General features: G+C 51.8%; 3 protein-coding genes across 4 annotated transcripts; 2 read left to right on the top strand and 1 right to left on the bottom strand.

The window, feature by feature from the left end:
* The first annotated feature begins 1,487 nt into the window (after positions 1 to 1,487).
* Positions 1,488 to 7,703, top strand: LOC131505099 (myotubularin-related protein 9-like). Of its 2 annotated transcripts, XM_058718232.1 has the most exons (11): positions 1,488 to 1,614; positions 1,764 to 2,080; positions 2,259 to 2,367; positions 2,608 to 2,733; positions 2,849 to 3,022; positions 3,527 to 3,753; positions 5,090 to 5,251; positions 5,426 to 5,567; positions 5,650 to 5,870; positions 7,155 to 7,306; positions 7,389 to 7,703. In XM_058718232.1, the coding sequence occupies exons 2-11, from the start codon at positions 1,896 to 1,898 to the stop codon at positions 7,520 to 7,522; spliced, it is 1,632 nt and encodes a 543-aa protein (XP_058574215.1). In that variant the 5' UTR covers positions 1,488 to 1,614; positions 1,764 to 1,895; the 3' UTR covers positions 7,523 to 7,703. The 2 variants fall into 2 exon arrangements, with proteins under 2 accessions (XP_058574215.1, XP_058574216.1); XM_058718233.1 differs by lacking the exon at positions 1,488 to 1,614 and having other exon boundaries at positions 1,896 to 2,080; positions 7,361 to 7,703.
* A 72-nt stretch (positions 7,704 to 7,775) lies between these two features.
* On the bottom strand, positions 7,776 to 15,458 carry EIF3I (eukaryotic translation initiation factor 3 subunit I). The gene is made up of 11 exons (XM_058718239.1): positions 15,336 to 15,458; positions 15,139 to 15,231; positions 13,946 to 14,033; positions 13,570 to 13,635; positions 12,286 to 12,435; positions 12,069 to 12,196; positions 9,234 to 9,344; positions 9,025 to 9,114; positions 8,646 to 8,719; positions 8,082 to 8,174; positions 7,776 to 7,950 (listed from the first exon to the last, which is right to left on the bottom strand). The coding sequence occupies exons 1-11, from the start codon at positions 15,456 to 15,458 to the stop codon at positions 7,869 to 7,871; spliced, it is 1,098 nt and encodes a 365-aa protein (XP_058574222.1). The 3' UTR covers positions 7,776 to 7,868.
* On the top strand, positions 15,393 to 22,822 carry TMEM234 (transmembrane protein 234). Its single transcript, XM_058718242.1, has 5 exons — positions 15,393 to 15,472; positions 15,763 to 15,914; positions 16,701 to 16,767; positions 21,719 to 21,811; positions 22,083 to 22,822. The coding sequence occupies exons 1-5, from the start codon at positions 15,457 to 15,459 to the stop codon at positions 22,175 to 22,177; spliced, it is 423 nt and encodes a 140-aa protein (XP_058574225.1). The 5' UTR covers positions 15,393 to 15,456; the 3' UTR covers positions 22,178 to 22,822.
* The last annotated feature ends 1 nt before the right edge of the window (position 22,823 follows it).

Below are 22,823 nucleotides of genomic sequence, written 5' to 3' on the forward strand. Positions count from 1 at the left end.
CCTTGGATGAATTTTATTGTCTTTGCCCAGAAGGAGACACCCAGTTCCCAGAACGGAAGTTGCTCCAGGATGAGAAAAGCATCATCCACACTAGAGTCTTGGCCTTCTTCCCAAGACCCAAGTTAAGGGGTGGGGATTGGACAGAGGCTGGTGAGCTGTTCCCCCTCGCCATCCTCACTCATGACACTGGCCTTTTAGCAAAGGAACAGTGTCCAGAACCCTGGCCAGGGAGTCAGGAGATCTGGGTTCTGGTGCTGGCTCTGTGAGACTTTGGACAAGTCACCGACTCTCTATTGGGACAGATCAATGATTGATTTCAAGCTATACTTTAAGGAACTTTAGGTTCCCTTGGAAACCCCTTAAGGACTGTATATGGGATAAAGGCAGAGCCGTAGAAGGGCTCCTAAACCCTCTCTCTTCCTATCCCTCCCAGGGCTTCAACCAGAGCTGTTCCCTTTTTAAAATTTTGTTTTGAAATATACACACAGAAAAACTCACATATCATAAATACATGCCTTGCTGAATTATCCCAAACTGAATGCACTTATGTACCCAGCACCCAGACAAAGCAAGAGTGTTACCAGCATCCAGGAAGTGCTCCTGGCCTGTCACTACTCTCCTGAGGGTAATGTTACCATAATTTCTGACAGCAAAGATTAGTTTTGCCTTTTTGTGTACTTTCCAATGGTTCTCACACTTTAGTGTGCATGGGAATCTCCTGAAAGCTTGTTAAAAGAGACATATGGGGTGGGGCCTGATAATTTGCATTTCTAACGAATTCCCATCCCAGCTGGTGTGGAATTTTACAATTTGTATTCTTTTATGTTTGGTTCCTTTCACAGATTATTCCGATTTTATGTTTATGTTATGGGTGTCCCCCTATGATTTATTTTCTTTGTGTGTGTGTTTAATGAAATGTGTGTGTGTGTTGAAAGAAGGGTTTTGTGTGTGTGTGTGTGCCTGGACTCTAGACGTGTGAAACCTAATGGACCAAAAGGCCCTTTGAACGCAAGAATCTGTCTTATTCTTCTTAGTAATCAGCACTTAACAGAGTGTAGGCATCATTTAAGAAATGAAAGAATAATTGGATGGATGGATAGATGGATGGATGGGTCCTCCAGTAAATCCTTTAAACTCTTGTAATTTATCAGCTTAAGTGTGTGTCTCTTGCTAGACTGAAAATCCTAATGAACAGAACCTTCTCCAGTCATCCTTGGGTCCTCTCACTAAATACAGGGCCCAGTTCAGTGTACAGGCAATTCATATTTGGTGGAAGGATGGAGTGATCCGAGTCGAGGCTTCGGAGGGCAAGACTAAACCAGAAGTGGCCCCCATAGAGGGCGCCCACAGGCAGCGACTTCCAGCTGTGGTGGGGGAGGGGCACCAGCTACACAGCTGCTTGCATTTAAGGTGGACTAAGGGATTTCCCCCACCCAGCCTCAGATGTAGAGGGAGGAAGTAGACAGTTCCCAGTTTCACACCCACACTTTCCAACCCCTTCCACCAGGGTACAAGAAATGGTATTTTTCTTTCTTTTTTAAATCAGCGAGAGTGGCAGCACCTGAGTTTTAAAAAAACAAAATTGTTAAGTGCCACCTGCGACCAAGACACGAGGTAACGGGCTTTAAGCAAGACTATTCTCCCCATTTCACAGATGATGAAATTGAGGTTTCCTTAACAGGTTCTGGCCGGGTTCCTCGCTAAGAGGTGCTGGCAGTAGGAGGGGGAAATTCCTGTGAAACTGTTCGATCCCTTCCTCCAAGGGGCCTCCTTAACAGCTGTCCTGCCGGCGTCGCCAGCTGCCCAGCTAGTTCCTGTCCCTTTCGGAGCCCGCGCTCGCCCCGCCTGACGCTCCTGGAGTCTTTCTGCTGGGCCCTAGGCCCACCCCAGGCGGAATGGAGTTCTCGGACCTGATTCGTACCGGCCGGGCCCAAGCCAAGCTCCTGAGGGGTCCGGAGGCACCCGCACTGCGTGGCACGCTATGCCTCACCGGCCACCACCTGCTGCTGTCGCCAGGGCCCCAGGCGACTTCAGAGCTGTGGCTGCTGCTGTTGCGTAGCGTAGACTCTATCGAGAAGCGGTGAGACGTGGCGGGGGCGTCCCCGTAGTCAGGGAGTTTGCGGCTCCGGGAGGAGAGGGGGGAGGGCAAGAGCAGCTGGAGCCCTTGCACCCTTGCATTACGTCCAGTCCTAAGAAACTCATTTCTCCTCCCCTGGTGACGGGCGGGTGACACTAAACCTAAGCCTGTCCATCCCCAGGGTCGCAAGCGACTCCGGCACCATCACGTTGCGCTGTAAGGACCTCCGAGTGCTGCAGCTGGAAATAGAGGGCGTGGAAGCGTCGCTGGACATCGCCCGGTCCATCGAGGTACACAAGCAGTGCACCCGAGGCCCCTAAACTACCCCTACTCCGTAACGAGAGGAGTAAACGGGGGCTACTGCGCAAGGGGACTCAACATCCAGTGTTACCCTGGAACGTAGCCAATGGTAAGGGACGCAGGGTGGTCTGGAGTAAGTGCAGAGGAGGGAGCTGAGGGGCGAAAAGGGCTGGGAGGGTGCGGGTGAGATGATTCCGACTTTGCCCAGATCGCCCAACTTCCTTCCCCAGGCGCTGTCCTCCTTGGAATCGGTCATCACTTCCTTTCCGTTCTTCTACCGTCCCAAGGGCTTGAGATTAGGCGACGCCTGGCACTTCCACCCACCCGAACGCTACTACAAGCGAGTAGCTCGCGAGGTGGGTGCGGTCCTGGGGGCCCACGGTTGTGCGAGCGCCGCGCCTGGAAGGGGCATGGGGTCCGGACACTCACTGGGTGCCCTACACCTGGCCTTCGCCTCTCCCTGGGCCGCAGACCAACGCTTGGCGGCTGAGCGAGGTGAACGAGGACTTCAGCGTGTGCCCCAGTTACCCCCGCGCGGTGATCGTGCCTCGCTCTGTGGACGACGGTGCCCTGGCGCGCAGCGCCCGCTTCCGCCAGGGAGGCCGCTTCCCTGTGCTCAGCTACCACCACGCGCCCAGCGGAACCGTGAGCCCGCCCCTCCCCAGACTCTGCCTCTTGGACCAACTGCGGCCCTTCTTGGCCCTTTTCTGCACCAGTCCGGCCAATTCGCAGCGCGGCTGCCGCCGGCCGGCTCCAACCCTTTTTGGCCGCGCCCAGTCCTGCCTCCAACAGGCCCCGCCCCCTCCGGCCTTCCTTGACTCTGACCCCGCCCCTCTCCCCAGTTTCGGAGTCTCGCCAATCCCGGGCCCCGCCCCCGGCCGGTCGGGCCCCCTGAGCTTAGTCCCTTCTTTGTCAACCCTGGACTCGTCCACGGCCTACTCTTCGGGTCCCCTTCCCCTCTGACTACAACACACCCAGGGCCGGGCCCGGCGCCCGGCCAGTTCTGCCGCCAAGGCCCTAGGCTCCGGCCTGCCCCTGCCAGCTTTAGACCTGCCCTAGTGTGTAGACTCTCCCTCGGGGCTCCGGGAGAGGAGTCCCCAAGCCAAGGCTGGGTGGCTACGGCTTCCGGAGCGCAGTCCCGGTCCGCAGGTGCTGGTACGTTCCAGCCAGCCCCTGACTGGTCCCCAGAAAAGGCGCTGCGCTGAAGACGAGGAGCTGCTGCGAGCTGTGCTGGCGGGGGCTCGCCCTGGGGCCCGGGGCTTCATCGTGGACACGCGCTCGTCTCAGGCCGCCAAACAGGCCCGCATGACTGGCGGCGGGACCGAGGCCAAAGCCGCCTACCCTGGCTGGAAAAGGCTGCACCGGCCGCTGGAGAGGTGAAGGGTCTTCGTCCTCTCCTAGGCGGTCTCCTACAGGACTCTCCATGAACGTGTGCGGGGGGGGGGGGGGGGGGGGGGGGGGGAGTAGGAGTAGGGGGGTGTCTTCCAGGAACCTTAGGAATTGTCAGGCATTTCCGGGTAGCCATCCCACCAGGTGGGCATCCCCACTTGCACACCCCCACTGACAGATCTCATTTCTCTCCAGGCACCCCAACTCTGCCTGGAAAAGAAAAAGCCTCTCTACATTAAACTGACTTCCAGGAGTAACTACACTACACACACACACCCTTCCCCATTGGTCCCAGCCCTGCCCTGAGTGCTGGACCTGCACACCTGTACCTATTGCCTGGGTCTCCAGGTGCTGGTAGTACCGAGAGGAGGTCCTAAGGGAGTTTTTGTGCTTTGAGGAAGCTCCCCTGTCCAGAATACAAACCCGTTTATTCCTTTATTCAGCCAGTGTTGATTGAGCACCAGAGGCTGAGATGGTGGCCAGCCCAGACGTGGCTGAGAGATCCGCGGTAAATTGGCAGTTAGGATTCAGTGTGATAAGCAGCAGCATAGAGCAGGCGCCCCTCTCTTGTGTGTGGGTAGTGCAAAGAAAGCATCCCTTTTACCTGACACCGGAGAGGAGTTAGCCAGAGAGCAGGACACTGCAGGTGGACAGAACTGCAGAGTTCCTGGCCATTTGCCCTGCCTGGGGAGCTGCAAGTATGTCAGTCTGGTGGGAGTATAGAGTGTGAGGTAGAGTGTGGAGAGAGATGGGGCTAAAGGGGTGACAGCGACCAGAGAAAAGGTCTTGAATGCCACGATTATGAGCTTAGACTTTATCCTAAAGGCAGAGGAGAGCCATTGGAGGCTTTTAAACAGGGCTGGAAAAATCTCCATTAGATTTTCTGGTGGGAGGTCACATTGGTGATCTTGAGCAGAGCAGTTTCTGGGAAGTAGGGGCAGATACCAGAATCCTAAGAGTATTGTGTTTCTCTTGTCAGACAGGGACTCCCCAGGGAGTACTGTGCTGCTCCCATCAAATTGGGCGTTTCCCATGGCATTGTTTCCGACAGAGTTGTGTGACCTTTCCCCAGGTACCCCCCCAAACAGACTAGGTCTCCCCCAAGGGGTCTTGGGTCTCCTCCATCAGATTGGGGAATCCCCAAAGATACTGAATCATTCCCATCAGATTAAGTGAGCTCCCCAAAGGGTCCTGTATCCCTCTTGTCGAATGGGCTCCTCTGAGGGTTCTTTGTCTCCCTCATTGGTCTGGAGCACTGGCTCCCAGGCTGTGCTCACCAGAGCTTGGGCTGGAGATGGGATGACCAGATTCCCACTTGTGCAGGGGACAGCCTCTACAGGAGAGCTTCGTGCGCCTGGTGGAGGCCTGTGGGGACCCGCAGCAGAGCACGGATAGCTGGCTCCGTCGACTAGAAGGCTGCTGCTGGCTGGCACATGTGAAAGAGGCACTGAGCACCGCCTGCCTAGCAGCCCAGGGCATGGAGAGGTAAGGCCCCACCCTACGAGGCAGAGATCAGGGCGGACGGGCAGGGCTCTCAACCCCTGGGCACACAACCACGTCTCAGTAAGCACATACAGTCTAGAAATGGGCCCATTCGATTCCTGGCCCGGCCACCCCAGGCAGGGAGGGACTGGCCAGTTAATAAGTCCTGGCCCACAGGGAAGGGGCCTGCATCTTGGTGCATGGGGCTGAAGGCACAGATAGCACCCTGCTTGTGACTTCGCTGGCCCAGCTCATCCTGGACCCCTTGAGCCGGACCATGGCTGGATTCCAGGAACTGGTGGAGCGGGAGTGGATCCAGGTAAGTGGCCACTCAGCCCCAGCCCAGCCCCTCTATCCAGAAACCCTGTTGCCTTGCGCCCATGGCTCTACCCCTTTCCCAGGCTGGCCACCCCTTCCAGCTGCGCTGTGCCCACTCGGCCTTCTCCCATGCCCGTCCCAAGCACGAGGCACCCACCTTTCTCCTCTTCCTGGACTGCGTGTGGCAGCTGGGCCGCCAGTTCCCGCTGTCACTGGAGTTTGGGGAGGGGCTGCTGTTGGCCCTGTTTGAGCACGCGTACGCCTCCCCTTTTGGCACCTTCCTCTGCAACAGCGAAAAGGAGAGGTGAGCTAATGTGGTGTCAAGGTGAGTCAGGGGCCAGGCACAGGATGGGGTCAGACACCTGCTGTGTCAGCACCTATGTCCCTGGAAGGCATCTTTGCCTTTTGAATGAGCTTCTCTTTGGGGAAAACTCTGGAGTGTTCTCTCCTCCCTCCCCTGCCTCCAAACCCCACCCTTTCCCCTAATTTCTGCAAACCCAGATTTGAATGGGTCCAAGGCCAATCCTACAGACCTACCTACTCTGTCCAGAACCAAGGGCACGTGCACCCCTAGCTTAAAAACAAGGACCGATGGGGAGAGTTGCTGCAAAATAAATCATTTCTGGGGCTCCCTACCACTTGCAGGGTTGATTCTAGTGAAGCAATGGTGTAGAGGTTGAAAACGGAGTCAAATGGTTGGGCTTAACTTCCAGCTCCACCACTCACCTGTTGGGGCATCCTAGGAAACCTGTCTCAGTTTCTATCCATCTGTAGCAAGGAGAGGATTCTAACGGCAGCCACAATCTCTGCGGAGCAGGGCTGTGTGCAGATTAGTGGAGTTAAGGCATGGGAAGTGCTGAGCACAGTGCCTGGCACACAAGCAGTGGTTGTTCTTACCATTTGGTTGGCTCGTTGCATATGCTCCCAAGCCCCCCCAGAGCCATCTCTCATCGGTCTGAGATGAGACTGTTCTCTTTAGTTGCCTGGGTCCCCATCCCCCATGTTGTTTTCGCTGACTCCACTACTGGGTCATCCAGGTTAGAAATGGTTATCTTTGTGTAACTCCCTCTCCCCTGTCCTTCATATACAGCCTTTCTCCTAAAACTTTCTTACTTGGCCCTTTCCTGTCAAAGGCCCCTCCTGCTAACCCCAGTCCAGACTCTCCTTCCCACGTGGGCTATTGGGACAGCCGTCTCACTGCTGTAGTTCCCGTCACCAGCTTAAAAAAACTCGCCAACATTCGCTTGGGCCTGTTCCCACTTTCTTGCTCTCGGCCCCAGTCTCCCCTCCTATTTCCACGCTTTTGCGCACCTGGTGAACTTCTGCAGACAGACCCAGCCCAAGTGGCACATTCTCATGAGCCTCCCTGATACTTCCAGGCAGAACTAAGTGGAACCCCTGAACAACTAGGACTTTGTTTTGTTCTCCTTTATTCTAGTGCCCAGTACATGTATCTGACTGGCAAGAACATGTGCAGGAAAAAGGAGAGGTTATCACTGCCCCGGGATGGCTGGCACCCTACTAACCAGGGTCCCCAACCCAGAATCCCAGAAGGCATAGCTTGAGTCTGGAAACTCACTTCCTACAGATGCCTTTGTGAAGTGAGGACTCGAACACACTCCTTGTGGTCTGGGCTCAACCAGCCAAAAGAGCAACGGAAACTCCGGAACCCGCTCTACGCCCCCAATCCCTTGGCCATCTGGCCCTCCGTGGAGCTCCAGAGCCTGCGACTCTGGCAAGGTGACCCCCTACCCCAACTTCTTCCCTGGGGAGCTAGCTAACCCCTCTGCTCAGCTTCCTTATCTGTCCTCCTCCTCCTCAGGCCTATTTCTGCGCTGGATCCGCCCACCTGAACCTTCAGAGGTAGCATGGGAGAAGGTGTGGCAAATAGTGACAGATAAGGAGAAGACCAAGCTCTCTCAGCCAACAGTTTCAGCCTCTGAGCCCCAACTTTAAGGGCTGGCTCCTTGGATAGTGGCTGAGACGTTCCTGAGACCTCTCCAGGTCCCTCAGTACCTTTGGGCCTTGGATGACGGTGCCTGCAACCCAGCCTAGCCCTTAATACCGAAGCTCCAGGTTTGAAGTGTCTGTAGTGTGGGGGAGAAGGTCCAAATAATAAAGATATCCATGACTGGTATCAGCTCCCTGGGTGTCACTGAGAAGGGAAAATGATGTTAACAGTTCCCATAAAACTTCTCGCCAGAAGCCATTTATTTCCAAACTAATTTATTTCTCAGAGTCCAAAACTTTCTGTGAATCCAGGCCCAGAAACTTCCCCGGTCTTGATGGAGATCCAAGCTTCTTAAGCCTCAAACTCAAACTCAAAGTACTGTGGGTCAAAATAGTGGATGCGGACATAACCATCTTCGCCACCACTGCTGTAGCTGGAGAGAGAAGAGCCAGGGACCAGTCAGGTGCCCCCTCTGGGGGAGGGAGACAGGCCTGTCGGGCAGGGCATGGTAAAGGGATAGAGGCCAGTCCCGGGCTAAGCTCAGCTCCCTGCACGGAGCCCTACCTCTTGCCATCGGGATGGAAGGCAACACTGTTGATGGGTCCGAAGTGACCCTTGACTCTTCCAAACTCTTCTTCAAAGGCCAAGTGGAAGAACCTGGAGGAGGGTGGTGGGAAGGGACAATTTACTCTCCATCTCCTTCCGAGACACATTGGACGTACCACTCCCCAAATGCAAAGTAAAGAGTGGGGAATGTGAACAAAATAAGACAGGGGGGCAGACTGGATAGCTAACTTCCTTACTGCGTGCTGTGCAGCAAGTGTTAACTCGTTAACTCATGCATTTGATCTGTACAACTGTATGAGGTAAGTGTATTATCGCTGTCCCCATTATACGATCGATAATCAGGCACAGAGAAACACAAGGATGTGTCCAGGGCTTCACAGTGGGTCCAAGGTCATGCTGTAACTGTTGTATCACACACCTGTCCCAGGAAGGCCACAAATCTAGCTGCACCTCCTAGCAGCCAAAGAAATAAGGGAAGTCTCGGGTATATGGTTTGTGTCCATCATGAAAGACACTCCATGGGGTTTTGACTTGGAAGAGCTCCCCCCCCCCCCGCCTTACCTGGCCTCAAACTTGCCAATCCTGGTGGAGGTGGTGGTTACATCCATGGCTTCCTGACCACCACCCAGCACCACCTGAAGGGAAGAAGAAAAGCTAGACAGGCCCAAAGGGCAGGCAAGTCCATTTTCTGTTTCTTATCCCCAGCTCATAAGCTTTTAATATCTCCCACATCAGACTGGAAGGATGCTAAGGGCAGGGCCCAACAGATACTTTAGCCACCTCCTCCCCTATCCCCCGGCGCTGCCCAATCATTGAATCATTGGTCTGGGAATCTCCTCTCTAGCTGACATTATTTCCTCCAGAATTCAGATCTCCATTGACACCCAGATGCTGGAAGCATTCCGAGGCTTCAGCAGAAGCCTGGGTGCGCTTCCCTTACATGGTCATAGTTGGGAGAGAGGGCAGCTGAGTTGACTGGACGTTCTGTCCGGAAAGTCTTCTGGTGTTCGAGAGTTGTGGAGTCAAAGAGCTGGAGAAGACAGGGGAAAGCAATCTGTAAAAGGAGTCTTCTTCGGGGAAGTCGGGCAAGTTGAAAGCCTTGCAGGATGGTGGGAGGAGCCCCCCGCCAGGCCCCTTGCCCAGACTCACCTTGGCTGTGTTGTCCTTGGAGGCAGTGACAAACATGGTCATATCCCTGGATAACTGGATGTCATTGATCTGTCGGGAGTGCTCCTTAACATTCACCAGTACCTCTCCAGACTGGGGAAGGCAGAAGGGGAAGAGTGAGGTTCTGGGTGGCCTGACCTCCACAGGCCCCACTGCTCAGCAGGGCTTCTATACTGCCCCCTGTCCCAGCCGGGGGAAGGGAGGTCTGGGTTGGGATGGCCTAAGTATTCCCTGAACTAACATTTACCCCCTCCAAAGCCCACATCCAAACGTGGCCCACGTATACATTTCATCAACACTGGTAGTCCCATCTACAAAAATACATGCTTATGGTGACATACCTACGGACCTATTAATTAATCAGCACATTACAAGGGCAGAGCACTTTTCACTTACTCCTTTCAACAGTCACTGAATTGTGAACAGTCACAATTTGCCAAGCATCGTACTATATACTCAACACCTGTTTTCTTTCCTTTCTTTTCTTTTTTTTTGAGAGAGCACACAGGGGAGGGGCAGAGAAAGAATCCCAAGCAGGCTCTGTCAGGACAGAGCCTGACGCGGGGCTTGAACTCATGAATCAAGAGATCATGACCTGAGTGGAAATGAACAGTTGGGTGTTCAACCGACTGAGCCACCCAGGCGCCCCTAAAGGACATTTTCAAAGGAAGAAAGTAAGGCTCAGAGCGATGGTGTGACCCGCTGGAGATCGTGCAACCTGTAAGGGGCAGAGTGCCTGAGCTCACCCCTCCCCAGCCAGGGGTGGAGTCACAGTCCACAAGCACTGCTGTGTGTCCAGCTTTTTTTAGATCTTCTCCAAGGGCCATTTCACCTCCTGATTTCCCTTCCCACTCAGCAACCGGCTAGCCTGTACAGTACAAAGAGCAGAATTTGAGAGTCTGCCCTCAAAAGCACCTTTCTGTGCCTCAACTTCTCTATCTAGAAAACAAGATTACTAAAAGCCCACCACCGAGGTTCACTATAGGGAGACTGGGACTATGTCTTGTTTGACTTCGTTGTGACATGAACCTGGTCTACATTGTGCAGACACTGGTGAGATGATTAAAAGGTCTTTTGAGCACTGAGCCTCACACTAGACCCTCAGAGAATTTTCCTTTCCTCACCTGAATTATTTTTGTCGTTGTTTTTAAGTAAGCTTTATGACCATTGCGGGGCTTGAACTCACGACCCCAAGATCAAGAATTACATGTTCTATGGACTGAGTCAGCCAGGTGCCCCTTTCCTGAATTATTATTAGTTTTTAAACTTTTTATTTTTATTTATTTATTTAATTTTTTTAACATTTATTTATTTTTGAGACAGAGAGAGACAGAGCATGAACAGGGGAGGGCCAGAGGGAGGGAGACACAGAATCTGAAACAGGCTCCAGGCTCTGAGCTGTCAGCACAGAGCCCAACGTGGGGCTCAAACTCACGGACCACGAGATCATGACCTGAGCTGAAGTCGGCCGCTTAACCGACTGAGCCACCCAGGCGCCCTAGTTTTTAAACTTTTAAAAAAAATTTTATTTTTGAGAGAGACAGAGAAGACAAGTGGGGGTGGGGCAGAGAGGGGGGGAGGGGGACAGAGGATCTGAAGCGGGCTCTGTGCCGACAGCAGCGAACCCGATGTGAGATCATGACCTGAACTGAAGTCGGATGCTCAACCGACTGGGCCATGCAGGCGCCCCATTCCTGAATTATTTTTACCTATTCTGTGGGAAGGATGTGTTTTTGTCTCCTCCATCAATGTGGACACATGGTAGGGACATATCTGGCTCCTGTATTTCGGGGAATAAGCACACCAGCTTTACAGTCAGGCCTATCCGAAGGCACAGATCAGTTCCACTCTTTGCTGGCATCAAGCATGATTCACGCCTTTGATTTGGTTTCCATTCCCTTTCTGCAGGTAGGTCTGGGGCCTAGTGGACTACAGCCGATGTTTGCTGAGTGACTGACTAACCTTTATGGTAGTGCCCTCCAGCATTGCCCAGGCACCCAAACAAGAAATCAAGACAGCCTGGGCTTGGCCCTGTCCTCATCCCCCATCTCATCAGTCACCCCTACATCTCTTGACTCTCAGGTGCTCCACACCTCCAGAGCTATTGCCTCACTCAGGTCCATTCTCTGAACTATGCCTGCAAAAGCCTCTAAAGAGAAAATCTGATCAGCAATAACCATTTGAAGATTCCCCGCTACCAAAAGGAAAATCACAGTTCCTTTACCTCCTGACACTCGAAAAATCTAGTCGCCATCCACTTTCTCCAATACCGCGTCCCAATGACACCAGACTCTCTTCTGACCAGTCCCCCTACTCCCTTAACTCTGTGCTTTTGTGTGCACTGTTCCTTTCACCTGTGGAACTGCCTTCTCTTCTTGCTTGAAGCTCTATTTATTCTTCACAGCTTAATGTACGTGCCACCTTCTCTGTGACGGAGGGCACTTTCTGTGCTTGGCTCAAGACCTCTGTGGTGGCACAACTCACAACCTGACTCATGTGCTAGCTGTTTGCCAGTCCGTCTCCCTGGGGACAGGGCGCATGTCTGATTCATGTCTTTGTCCTAAGAGCCCAGCATGGCACTCAGTAGTGGCAGGAAAATGCTTACTTGTGATCATTATTAACCTATCCAGAGTACTGGGTGACAAGTTTTTCAAATGCCTGATATCCTTTGATCCTTGCAACATTTTACAGATAAACAGGCTCAGTGAAGTAACTTGCCTAAATTCACAGCTAAAAAGTGGTGTTCTTCACTGCTGTGCTATCCTGCCTTTTGAAGGGAATCGTTCTGGTGGACTTGGGCCCCACCCACCTCCTCACCTTGGCACTATACTGGTTGAGCTCTCCGCCCTCGTGGCCCGCGATGATGCACTCCCCCAGGGGTCCCCAAACGGCACTGGTGATCTTGGAGTCGTTGCAAGGGATCTTCATGTATGGCTCGTTGTTGTCTGTGTGCAGTAGAAGAGGTCAGGCCCTGGGCTCTGGAGCTACGCCCCGTACCCCAGTCCCGGTCCTCACCCCCCAAGCTCTGGCTCACCGATCTGGCTTGGATCCCGCAGGTCAAAGAAGCTCACAAAGCACTGATAGCCCATCTGCTTGTCCGTGGAGAACATGATGATGTTGCCCCCAAAGTCAAAGCCACACGTCCGGACAGCTGAATTGGTCTTGAGTAGGGCCAGCTGCTTCCCTGGAGACAGGCAGAAATCTGGGCTACCCCTTGTCCAACGCCATTGAGAAGAGGACACTCTCTACATCTACCTATCTTCCTGTTCACTGCTTCTCCTGGTCTAGTGACCCCAACCCACCGCCACCTTGGTGGCTACGCTTTGGCTCAAGATTTTTAATTTCCTCTCTGTCTCTCCTCAGACATCCTGCCGCTGTGGCACTGCTCTCATAGCGGAGTGCAAATGTATCTGTCTTCTCAGAATTTCTCTGCGTGTCTCCAGTACCCAGCATAGAGCTGGCACAGAACTGGGTGACGAGTAAATATTTATTCAATGGAGCAAGTTCATAGGCTCCCGTGTCTTCGGTCTGTTCTTCCAATGCTCCCCACCGCCACCAGAGTTTACTAAAACCGAACATGCTCTGCCCCGCTGAGGGACAGCAGCACGCCAAGTCTGACGGAAAAAAGCCAAGCTCCTGAGTTTGTCATTCATGGCCTATTCTGACCCTTGCCGGCCTCATCTTCTCTCCTATTTCATCTCCTAAGAAGCAGAAACTCCCCACAGATCAGATGACTTGGACAGGACACTTGCCATGCTTTCGTTCCAGTCTGTGCCAAACTGATGACCTCTTTCTCATCCTTTAAACCCCAGCTCACATGACATTTTTCTTGGGAAACCTTCCCGGGTTGCTTCCATCCCCAATCCAGACATCAGCTGCCCCCCTCTGGCCTTCCACAGTGCTCTGTGCTTTCTCCAACATGGCTTATGTCTCACCACAGTGCCTCCTTTTATTTTATTTTTTTAAGTTTATTTATTTTCAGAGAGAGTGTGGGAGGGGCGGGGGGAGGGGCGGGGGGGAGGGGCGGGACAGAGGATCCAAAGCGGGCTCTATGCTGACAGCACAAAGCCTGACGCGGGGCTCGTACTCACAAACCGGGAGATCATGACCTGAGCCGAAGTCAGCCCCTCAACGGACTGAGCCACCCAGGTGCCCCGTGTAGCACCTCTTTTCTTGTCTGTTATCCTTTCCTTGTCTGCTTCCTGTTCCTCAGAACAGGAGCCATGTCTGGATTTCTACTTGCCCAAAACGTATTCACCTAAACAGGTATACTGTAGGTTCTTGCTGTTTGAGGAAAAAGTAAACGATCCAGGCTTACCTGTTTCACAGTCCCAGAGACGACAGCTATTGTCAGCTGAGCCGGTGAGGACATGTTTGGTGTCCCCTGAAGAGGGTGTTAAGAAATAGAACCCAGTTCACCTGAGCCCCTGTCCTCCTGGAACACCAACTGAATCACCTCCCCACTCAGCCCCCGCCAGCCTTCCTTCCTCTCTTACCTCGGAGCATTCTACCCTCCTCATTTAGAACTGCAACTTGTCCTGACTGTTCCCCCAACCAGGGTACGGACTGGGATTAGGAGGTAGATATCCTTCCCTAGACCCACAATACCATCCCAAACTCTCAACTCCAAGTTGGCGGCCTCTCCGTTGCTGGCAGACCCTGGGAGCACAGACTCAGAGCAAAGACAAGGATACAGTCGGCATCCACACACCACACAGCTCCAGTATGGCCCATGTAAGTGCCCAGCCTCTCACCGTTCACAGAGTACCATACATTGACGATCTGGAGGAGTTAATGACAGCGACACGTGGTAAACATCCCAAGCAGAGCAATGGCCTTCTATTTAGAGGTTCCCCAGGAACCCTCCACAGCCTCTACTGAGGCCACGTTTTACCCTCTCCTGCTCATTTCTTGGGAAACAGCAGGTTGCTGGTAAAAAGAACAACTCCTAGATTCTCCCCCTTCCTGCAGGTAAGTGGCAGGGGCACCAGGAGGCTTGCAAAAACATCTCCAAGCCATTGTCCCAGTCCTCCCCCAAACTCTCAAATACAGTGCTTCTCTCCTCTGAGCTTCTTTTCCTATCTGTAAAATGGCCACAACAATAATGCCTTCTTCAAAGGGTAGCTGTGAAGCTTCAATAAAATGGTGTCTAAAGGATTTAAAATATAAATGACTAACAATTCTTCACTCATACACACCGGGTACTTACTGTGCTAAGCTCCTTACTTGAATCTCATTTAACCCTGAAGGCAACCCCACGAGGGAGGTACTATTTGTACCCATAATGTATAAAAAAGGAAATGAAGTTTAGAAAGATTAAATGACAGGCTCAAAGTCACGCTGCTATTGGACGTGGGAGTCACGATTCCAATCAGGTCTGTAGGCTTCCCAACTCCCACTTTGAGCCACTAGAGTTAACGTCTTGCATAGGGAGGTGCCTCAAAGGGCAGTGCTGTGAGAGGCTGTTTGCACTCAGTGAAAGGCGGGATGGGGCCCAGAAGGACCGACTGAAATGAGCCCAGGGACACCCCCATAAATCCTCTGTTGTCCCTCACAGTCCAAGGATCAGCTGTCCTTTTCTAGAGATGGTGTGTTCCCCTACCTGGAAGAATAGTTTTATTCTTTCTCAGAATGGTCCCTTCCCAGTCCCCTGAAGGGGCTGACTCTCATCTCCGTCCCCCTTCCACAATGGTCTGTGGCTTTTTTCCTCCTGGCTACTCCTTCCTTCTACCAACAACTGCGTTTTCCCGGTAAAATGCTCTCTCCCGGGATGGTCTCTCCTCTCGGGCAAAACTGGCTTGTCCACCCACCGCCCAGTGAGAGTGAACTCGCCCGCTCTAGGCCCCTGCTGCAAGGTCCCGCCGGCCCGCCCTCTGCCGACGCTCACAGGGTCCTTGGCCACCGTGAAGAGGAGGTCTCCCTCGCGGTTGTACTTAATCTGCGTAATGGACCGCTCATGGCCCTGCAGCAGGATCGGCTTCTGTGAAGACAAGACGGGAGTGTCACCGCCAAATATCGGCCCTTGCTCCAGCTCCAGACCCCCAAAGACCCCCCATGCTAACACCCCAGCTCAGGGTAACTCACCATCCCTGCGTTGACGAAAGGAAAGCAGCAACGTGAGTGGGACCGGAAGGGGCTTAGCGCCACTTCCGGATTGTGGGTCTCCGCCTCTTCGCTCCCGGAAGTGGCCGGGAGCGGCGTTGCCATGGCGGCATCTCTAGGTGGGTAGGCGGCCCCGCCCCTCTAGGGGCTTCCCGAGCCTTGCCCTGAGTTCATTTCCTGCTCCACCTTCACCACTTAACCTCGACCCCTGCCCCAGCCCCAAACTTTGGGCTCCTGGATCCATCTCCTCGGCCTCCAGGGCCCTGCCCTATTCGCCAGTCTCACCCGGGGCGTTGGAGAGCGAAGGAGAGATGTGGCAGCGGCTGGCTGAGGAGGGGAGGCCAGAGGAGGGCTGGGCCCCGCGGGCGGCAGTTTGGTGGGGGTGAGGGTCACTCGCGTCTCCATCCAGGGCAGGTGCTGGCTCTGGTGCTGGTGGCTGCCCTGTGGGGTGGCACACAGCCGCTGCTGAAGCGGGCCTCCTCCCGCCTGCAGCAAGTTCATGAGCGGACCTGGGCCCGGCAGTTGCTGCAGGAGATGAAGACCCTCTTCTTGAACACTGAGGTACGTCTGTGAATGGCCCCTTTCTCGCGCATAGCTGCTAAAAATGTGGTCTCTGGAGTCAAACAAATCTGAGTCAGAGTCTGCTCCCCACCAGCTTACTCGCTGGAAGCTCTTAGATGAGACACCTGTCCTGCTTGAGCCTCAGTTTCATCATCTGTAAAATGGGAAAGAATGGTAACCATCTTATAGGGTAGTTGTGAGGATTCAGTGAGGTGAGGCACATAAAGCACTTAACTAGTACACAATTGGTGTTCAATCTATGGCTGCTATTACTAATGTTTTATTATGGTGATCCCTCCAACAGACCTTTCCAAGGGAGGACTTGGGGCTTAAATTGACCCTGGGGTGGGAAGATCTAGAGAACTACCCCTGACCTCAGTGCTGCCCGTCTAGGCTAGTGGGTAAGACAAGACACAGACACAACCACCTCTCTGGGCTAAGGGCTATGAAATAGGTACAGATTAGGTGCCTCCTGAGTTCACAGGAGGGAGGTTGGAGCTAGGAGCCTGGGGGAATGCTTTCTGGAGGGAGTGACATTGGCACTCAGGGACTTGCTGGAGGGAGAAGATGGGAGTAGCAGGGCTGTGGGAGGGGCATTCAAGGCAAAGGCTTGGAGTTCAGTCAGTAACTTCCTGTCTGCCCTGAAGGGTCCTTTTCAGAAGGCTAAACACTCTCTGGGCCCTTATAGCTACCCCTCCTTCTAAAGAAAGGCATAGCTAGAAGCTCAAAGAAGGCAATGCTCCTCAGTCCAGCATCACACTGACTGCAGATTTCTTCTGTTTCCAGTACTTGATGCCCTTTTTCCTCAACCAGTGTGGCTCCCTTCTCTACTACCTCACCTTGGCATCAACAGGTGGGTTTCTGACTTAGAACTGCAATGCTCAGTGGTGGAAGCCACCCAGAAGAGTCACTTGGGGAGGGTGCCTGAAACACCTTTTTCCATGAGTGAGGGAGAGCCCACTATCTCCAGTTCCCTCTCTGCACCCTCTTCCCTGAGCAGTTGGGGCACAGTGGGCTGATTATGAGTATGCTGCCAGGCATTTGGGTTGATCTGTAGCCCGGCAGTCTTGCGCAGCAGCAGAGGAAGAGGGAAGGTTCATTTTGCTGTGCTAATGGCTGGCGCTGACACTCTTGTTTCCGCTGTGTGCTACCTGTCTGACCCTGTGTAAGTCTCTTAATTGAGCGTTGGTTTCATAGGATGGTCTTCTTGCCATTGAGAGAATTAAATTCAGTGTATGAGAAGCATCTAGCAGAGTACCTGGGGCACACTGTAGGAGCTCAATAAATATAAATTTCCTTTCCCCCACTGATTGATGACCGTCCTCTACTGCATCAGATACTGTGCTAGTTTTACACATTTTATAGCCATACCTCAGAGATACTGCAGGTTTGGTTCCAGACTACCGCAATAAAACTTATATTGCAGAACAAGGCAAATGAATTTTTTCGTTCCCCAGTGCATATAAAAGTTATGTTTAGGGGCATCTGCTGGCTCAGTATGTGGAACATGCAACTATTGATCTCAGGGTTGTGAGTTTGAGTGTAGAGTTTACTGAAGGATAAGATTTAAGTGGGAATGCCAGCTGGTGCAGCCACTCTGGAAAACAGTATGGAGGTTCCTCAAAAAACTAAAAATAGAACTACTCTATGACCAGCAATTGCACTACTAGGTATTTATCCACGGGATACAGGTGTGCTGTTTCAAAGGGACACATGCACCCCCATGTTTATACCAGCACTATCGACAATAGCCAAAGTATGGAAAGAGCCCAAATGTCCATGGATGGATGAATGGAGAAAGAAGATGTGGCCTATATATATACGATGGAGTATTACTCGGCAATCAAAAAGAATGAAATCTTGCCATTTGCGACTACGCGGATGGAACTGGAGGGTATTATGCTAAGTGAAATTAGTCAGAGAAAGACAAAAATCATATGTCTTCACTCGTATGAGGACTTTAGGAGACAAAACAGATGAACATAAGGGAAGGGAAACAAAAATAATATAAAAACAGGGAGGGGGAGAAAACAGAAGAGACTCATAAATATGGAGAACAAACAGAAGGTTACTGGAGGGGCTGTGGGAGGGGGGATGGGCTAAATGGTAAGGGGCACTAAGGGGTCTACTCCTGAAATCATTGTTGCACTATATGCTAACTAATTTGGGTGTAAATTTTAACAGATAAAAAATAAAGTTAAAAAAGAATAAGATTTAAAATAAAAATTAAAAAACAAAAAGTTATGTTTATACTATTCTGTAGCCTATTACGTGTGCAATAGCATCATGTCTGCTACAACAACGCACATATTTTAATTAAAAAATACTTGGGGCGCCTGGGTGGCTCAGTCGGTTGAGAGACTGACTTTGGCTCGGATCGTGGGTTTGAGCCCCGTGTCAGGCTCTGTGCTGCTTGGAGCCTGAAGCCTGCTTCAGATTCTGTGTCTCTCCCTCTCTCTCTCCCCCTCCCCCACTTGTGTGCATGTGCTCTCTCTCTCTTACAAATAAGTAAAAAAAAAAAAAAATTTTTTTTTTAAATCTTAAAAAAATACTTTATTGCTGGGGCACCTGGGTGGCTCAGTTGGTTAAGTTCAGTTGGTCCGACTTTGGCTCAGGTCATGGTCTCACAGTTTGTGAGTTTCAGCCCTACACAGGACTTCATGCTGACAGCGGTGAGCCTGCTTGGGATTCTCTCTCTTTCCCTCTCTCTCTGCCCCTCCCTCCCACTCTCTCTCAAAATAAATAAATTTAAATAAATAAATAAACATTAAAAATACTTTATTGCTTGAAATGGTAACCATCATCTGAGCTTTCAGCAAGTCATAATCCCTGATCACAGATCAGCATGACATGTATAATAATAAGGAACAGTTTGAAATACTGCAAGAATTACCAAAATGTGACACAGACATACAAAGTGAGTAAATGCCGTTGGAAAAATGACAACGATAGATGTGCTCGATGCAGGGTTTCCACAAACCTTCAATTTGTTAAAAACACAGTATCTGCAAAGTGCCATCAAGAGAAGTGCAATGAAATGACGCCGGATTTCTATTGGATTGTGATCATGATGCTATGAAGCAGACATGATATCCGTGTAGGAGATGAAGTTACAAAACTTGGGGCAATTTATTTCCCTTCTCTGAAGTCAAGCATGTTAGTGCAGAAGGATTTGAAGCTATGTATTACTCCAAGTTTATGTTCTTGAACTTAACTATGAGAAGTCCCCCTGCTGTGGTTTTGTCTCCCATGGAATCTCACCCAGGCCCCAGAGAGCTCTGGAGAACCCCTCAGAGGCCACAGAAGGGTGAGGAGACAGGCTGACCTCAAGACCTACCACTTCAGCTTCAACTAGAGGCTACATTTATCCCTTTTACATGTGGGGCTTCTCATAAGACATCATTTTTTTTTAATTTATTTTCAGAGAGACAGAGACAGCATGAGTAGGGGAGGGGCAATGAGAGAGGAAGAGAGAGAGAGAATCCCAAGCAGGCTCTGCACTGCCAGCACAGAGCCTGATGTGGGGCTTGAACCCACGAACTGTGACATCATGACCTGAGCCGAAATCAAAAGTCAGATGCTTAACTGACTGAACCACCCAGGCGTCCTGAGACGTCATTTTTTTTTTTTTTTTTTTTTTTTTCAACGTTTTTTATTTATTTTTGGGACAGAGAGAGACAGAGCATGAACGGGGGAGGGGCAGAGAGAGAGGGAGACACAGAATCGGAAACAGGCTCCAGGCTCCGAGCCATCAGCCCAGAGCCTGACGCGGGGCTCGAACTCACGGACCGCGAGATCGTGACCTGGCTGAAGTCGGACGCTTAACCGACTGCGCCACCCAGGCGCCCCGAGACGTCATTTTTAAAAAAGGTTTATTTATTTATTTTGAGAGAGAGAGAGAGCGAGTGGGGAGGGGCAGAGAGAGAGGGAGAGAGAGAATCCCAAGCAGGCTCCGCACTGCCAGCACAGAACCGATGCAAGGCTCAATCTCACGAACTGTGAGACCATGACCTGAGCCGAAATCAAGAGTCAGATGTCTAAACTGACTGAGCCACCCAGGCGCCCCATAAAACATCATTTAACAGGAAGTTTGAGCACCTGGGTGGCTTAGTCGGTAGAGCATGTGACTCTTGATCTCGGGATCGTGAGTTCAAGCTCCCTGTTGGGTGTGGAGATTACTTAAATAAAACTTAAACCCCAAAAGTTTGAAAAGCAAATAAATAAAAGCAAGTTTGAAAGCCCCTGGCACTCCCTGCTGCCCAAGAATGCCAGCTGACTGCAGTTAGCCCCCAAGTTTTGAGCAGATGGCAACGTTAGGGTCCTGTTATCTCCTCTCCTGCTCTACATCCATCTTTTAGCATCTGTCTATTGTAGTAATCAACAACAGTGGTCACTTTATCAAAGATGTATATCTTCAGCCAGGAGCTAGACACATTATCCCGTCTTATCTTACCGCAGCGCTGTGTGGTACGGAGGCGGAGGCGTTGTCACCTTGCTATCATTGTTGTACTTGTAGACTTCAGAGGTCAAGGGCCTAACCAAGGCGGCACAGGGAGACCTAGGTCAGCCTCACTCCAGTGCCCTTGCTCTTCCATGGCCCCATGCTGCTTCCCCTCCCCATCTACTGTTGCACACCAGTCGATAGCAGTCCTCGCATTCCACGGAAGGTGTGTGAGCCCCAGGAAGCAGCTCTGAGTAGGTAGTTGGGTCAGTTTCTTGGGTGGGGAATGCCATCCATGGTGGGGACTCTCGGGATGAGAAACAGGACAGTTCCTCCTCTTCCTGAAGCAGGTGAGGCCGGGAATGCTGGGAAGGAATGAGCTGACTCAGGAGCCAACGTGAGCAGTTGGCCTGGCAGTTATTAGTCTTGTCATCGTAAGTAGCTCAGTTTCTGATTTAAACTTTTTTTTTTTGTACGCTTGTGTAATAAGCACACTTAACATGAGGTCTATTTTCTTAAAACGTTTTTTTTTTTTTTTTAAGTAAGCATTACACTCAACGTGGGGCTTGAACTCACAACCCTGAGATCTAGAGTCACACACTGTACCGACTGAGCCAGCCAGGCGCCCCCATCTTCTTAAATAGCCTAAAATATAACTTTTTAAGAAGATGGGGGCACTTGGGTGGCACAGTCGATTAGGCCTCTGACTCGATCTCAACGCAGGTCATCATCTCACAGTTTGTGATTTCAAGCCCCTGCATCTAGCTCTGCACTGGCAGTGCGGAGCCTACTTGGGATCCTCTCTGCCCCTCCCCTGCTCTCTCTCTCTCTCAAAAAATAAATGAGCTAAACTAAATAGATAAATAAATAACATTCTCAGTCGGCCTCAATTTATGTGTCCCCTCTGAGCTTTTGTTTTCTTTATGCAAAATGACAACGCTCTTCTTGCAGTGTTGTAAGATATGTCTGTAAGATACAAAGCACCCAGCACACAATTTGCACTTACTAAGTGATGACTGTGTTTTTGCACTCGTCCTCCTGCATCCTTTGGGCTTTGTGGCCTGTCCAGATACCCTTGGGATCTCAGAAGCTCTCTGAGTACAAAGACCTTATCCTTATCAGCCAACCACGTGGTCACCGACCACTATATAGTTCAGGTCTTCATGCTGGAATTGAAGGAGCACCAAACTTAGAGTCAGGAAACATGGCTTGAATCTTGAGTTTTGCTCTGATTTCATCTGGAAAGAGATACTTTTTTTTTTCTTTCTTTCTTTTTTTAAACAGGCTGTCTTGATAAACTGTTTTGTGCCTAGAAAGGCATTTTTTGGCATCTCAGAGATTTTTTTTCATTCTGATCACTCAGATCTGACCCTAGCTGTACCCATCAGCAACTCTCTGGCCATCATCTTCACACTGATTGTTGGGAAGGTCCTTGGAGAAGATATTGGTGGAAAAGGTAAGTTAGACTGCTTGCAAGTGCAGGAAGCCGCTACTTGGGCCTTGCCACCCCTGGTTAGTCCTTTCCAGGGCCATCTCCCAAGGGCAGGGGAGGAGAGGATCTTTCCCCATCCCACCCCTTTCTTCTGCAGCTCTTCCTTAGAGCCATCAGAGTTTCCTTCCCCTGGGCGTTCTGGGGACAGACCCCATCTGAGCTGGGCGCCCAGCCCTGCACCAGCTCCTCCTAGCGTGGCTGGGCTCAGCCCCTCGATTTCTGCCCATTCTCCCAGGAGCATTCACAGGCATGGTGCTCACCATGGCAGGAATTACACTCTGCGTCACAAGCTCCGTGAGCAAGACCCAGGGGCAACTGTCTGCCCGTTGAGTGGGCGATGCCACCCTGCAGCGCTTCTGTCTCCAGGAAGCCCCTGAGCCGTGAGGTACAGCCTCACGTGAGGTGCAGTAGACGGACCTAGCACTTCCCCGCCTGAGCCTCAGCGTCCTCCTCTCTTAGGGGGCTAAGAGCTACCTCGTGGTGGATTGCACAAGAGAACTGGAGCAAAAGGATTTTGTAACTTCCGAGATCTGTTCGACTGCTAGGATTTAGCACAAGAGACTTCACGCTCCTCCAGCGACCCTTCTGCCCCGGCAGCCCTCTTCGTGCTTTCATGTCAGGCCCCCAGCCCAGCCACTGTCACTATGGCCTGATCCGGACTGTCACAGCAGCAGGGTCCACGGACTGCATGGAGACAGCCAGCCGTAGTCTGAGCCAGAAATGCAAACAGAAGGCCTCCAGGGCTGTCAGGGGCCCCCGCTGCCTGAGGGGCATCTGAGGGGATGAATGGCAGGTGCAGAGGAGATGAGCGGTCTGGTAGCATCGCCTGTCCCACCCATGAGATGGGTGGAAATCCTCACCAGCCTGCCCCTCTCAGCCAGCCAGCCTCCTGTGGGCCCCTGCACCACCTCACTCCAGCCATGTGGTACGGTACCTGGCGAGCAGTAGCCTCAAATAAATCTGCACTAAACAGACG

Source organism: Neofelis nebulosa, chromosome 2, assembly GCF_028018385.1.
Source record: "Neofelis nebulosa isolate mNeoNeb1 chromosome 2, mNeoNeb1.pri, whole genome shotgun sequence".
NCBI lineage: Eukaryota > Metazoa > Chordata > Mammalia > Carnivora > Felidae > Neofelis > Neofelis nebulosa.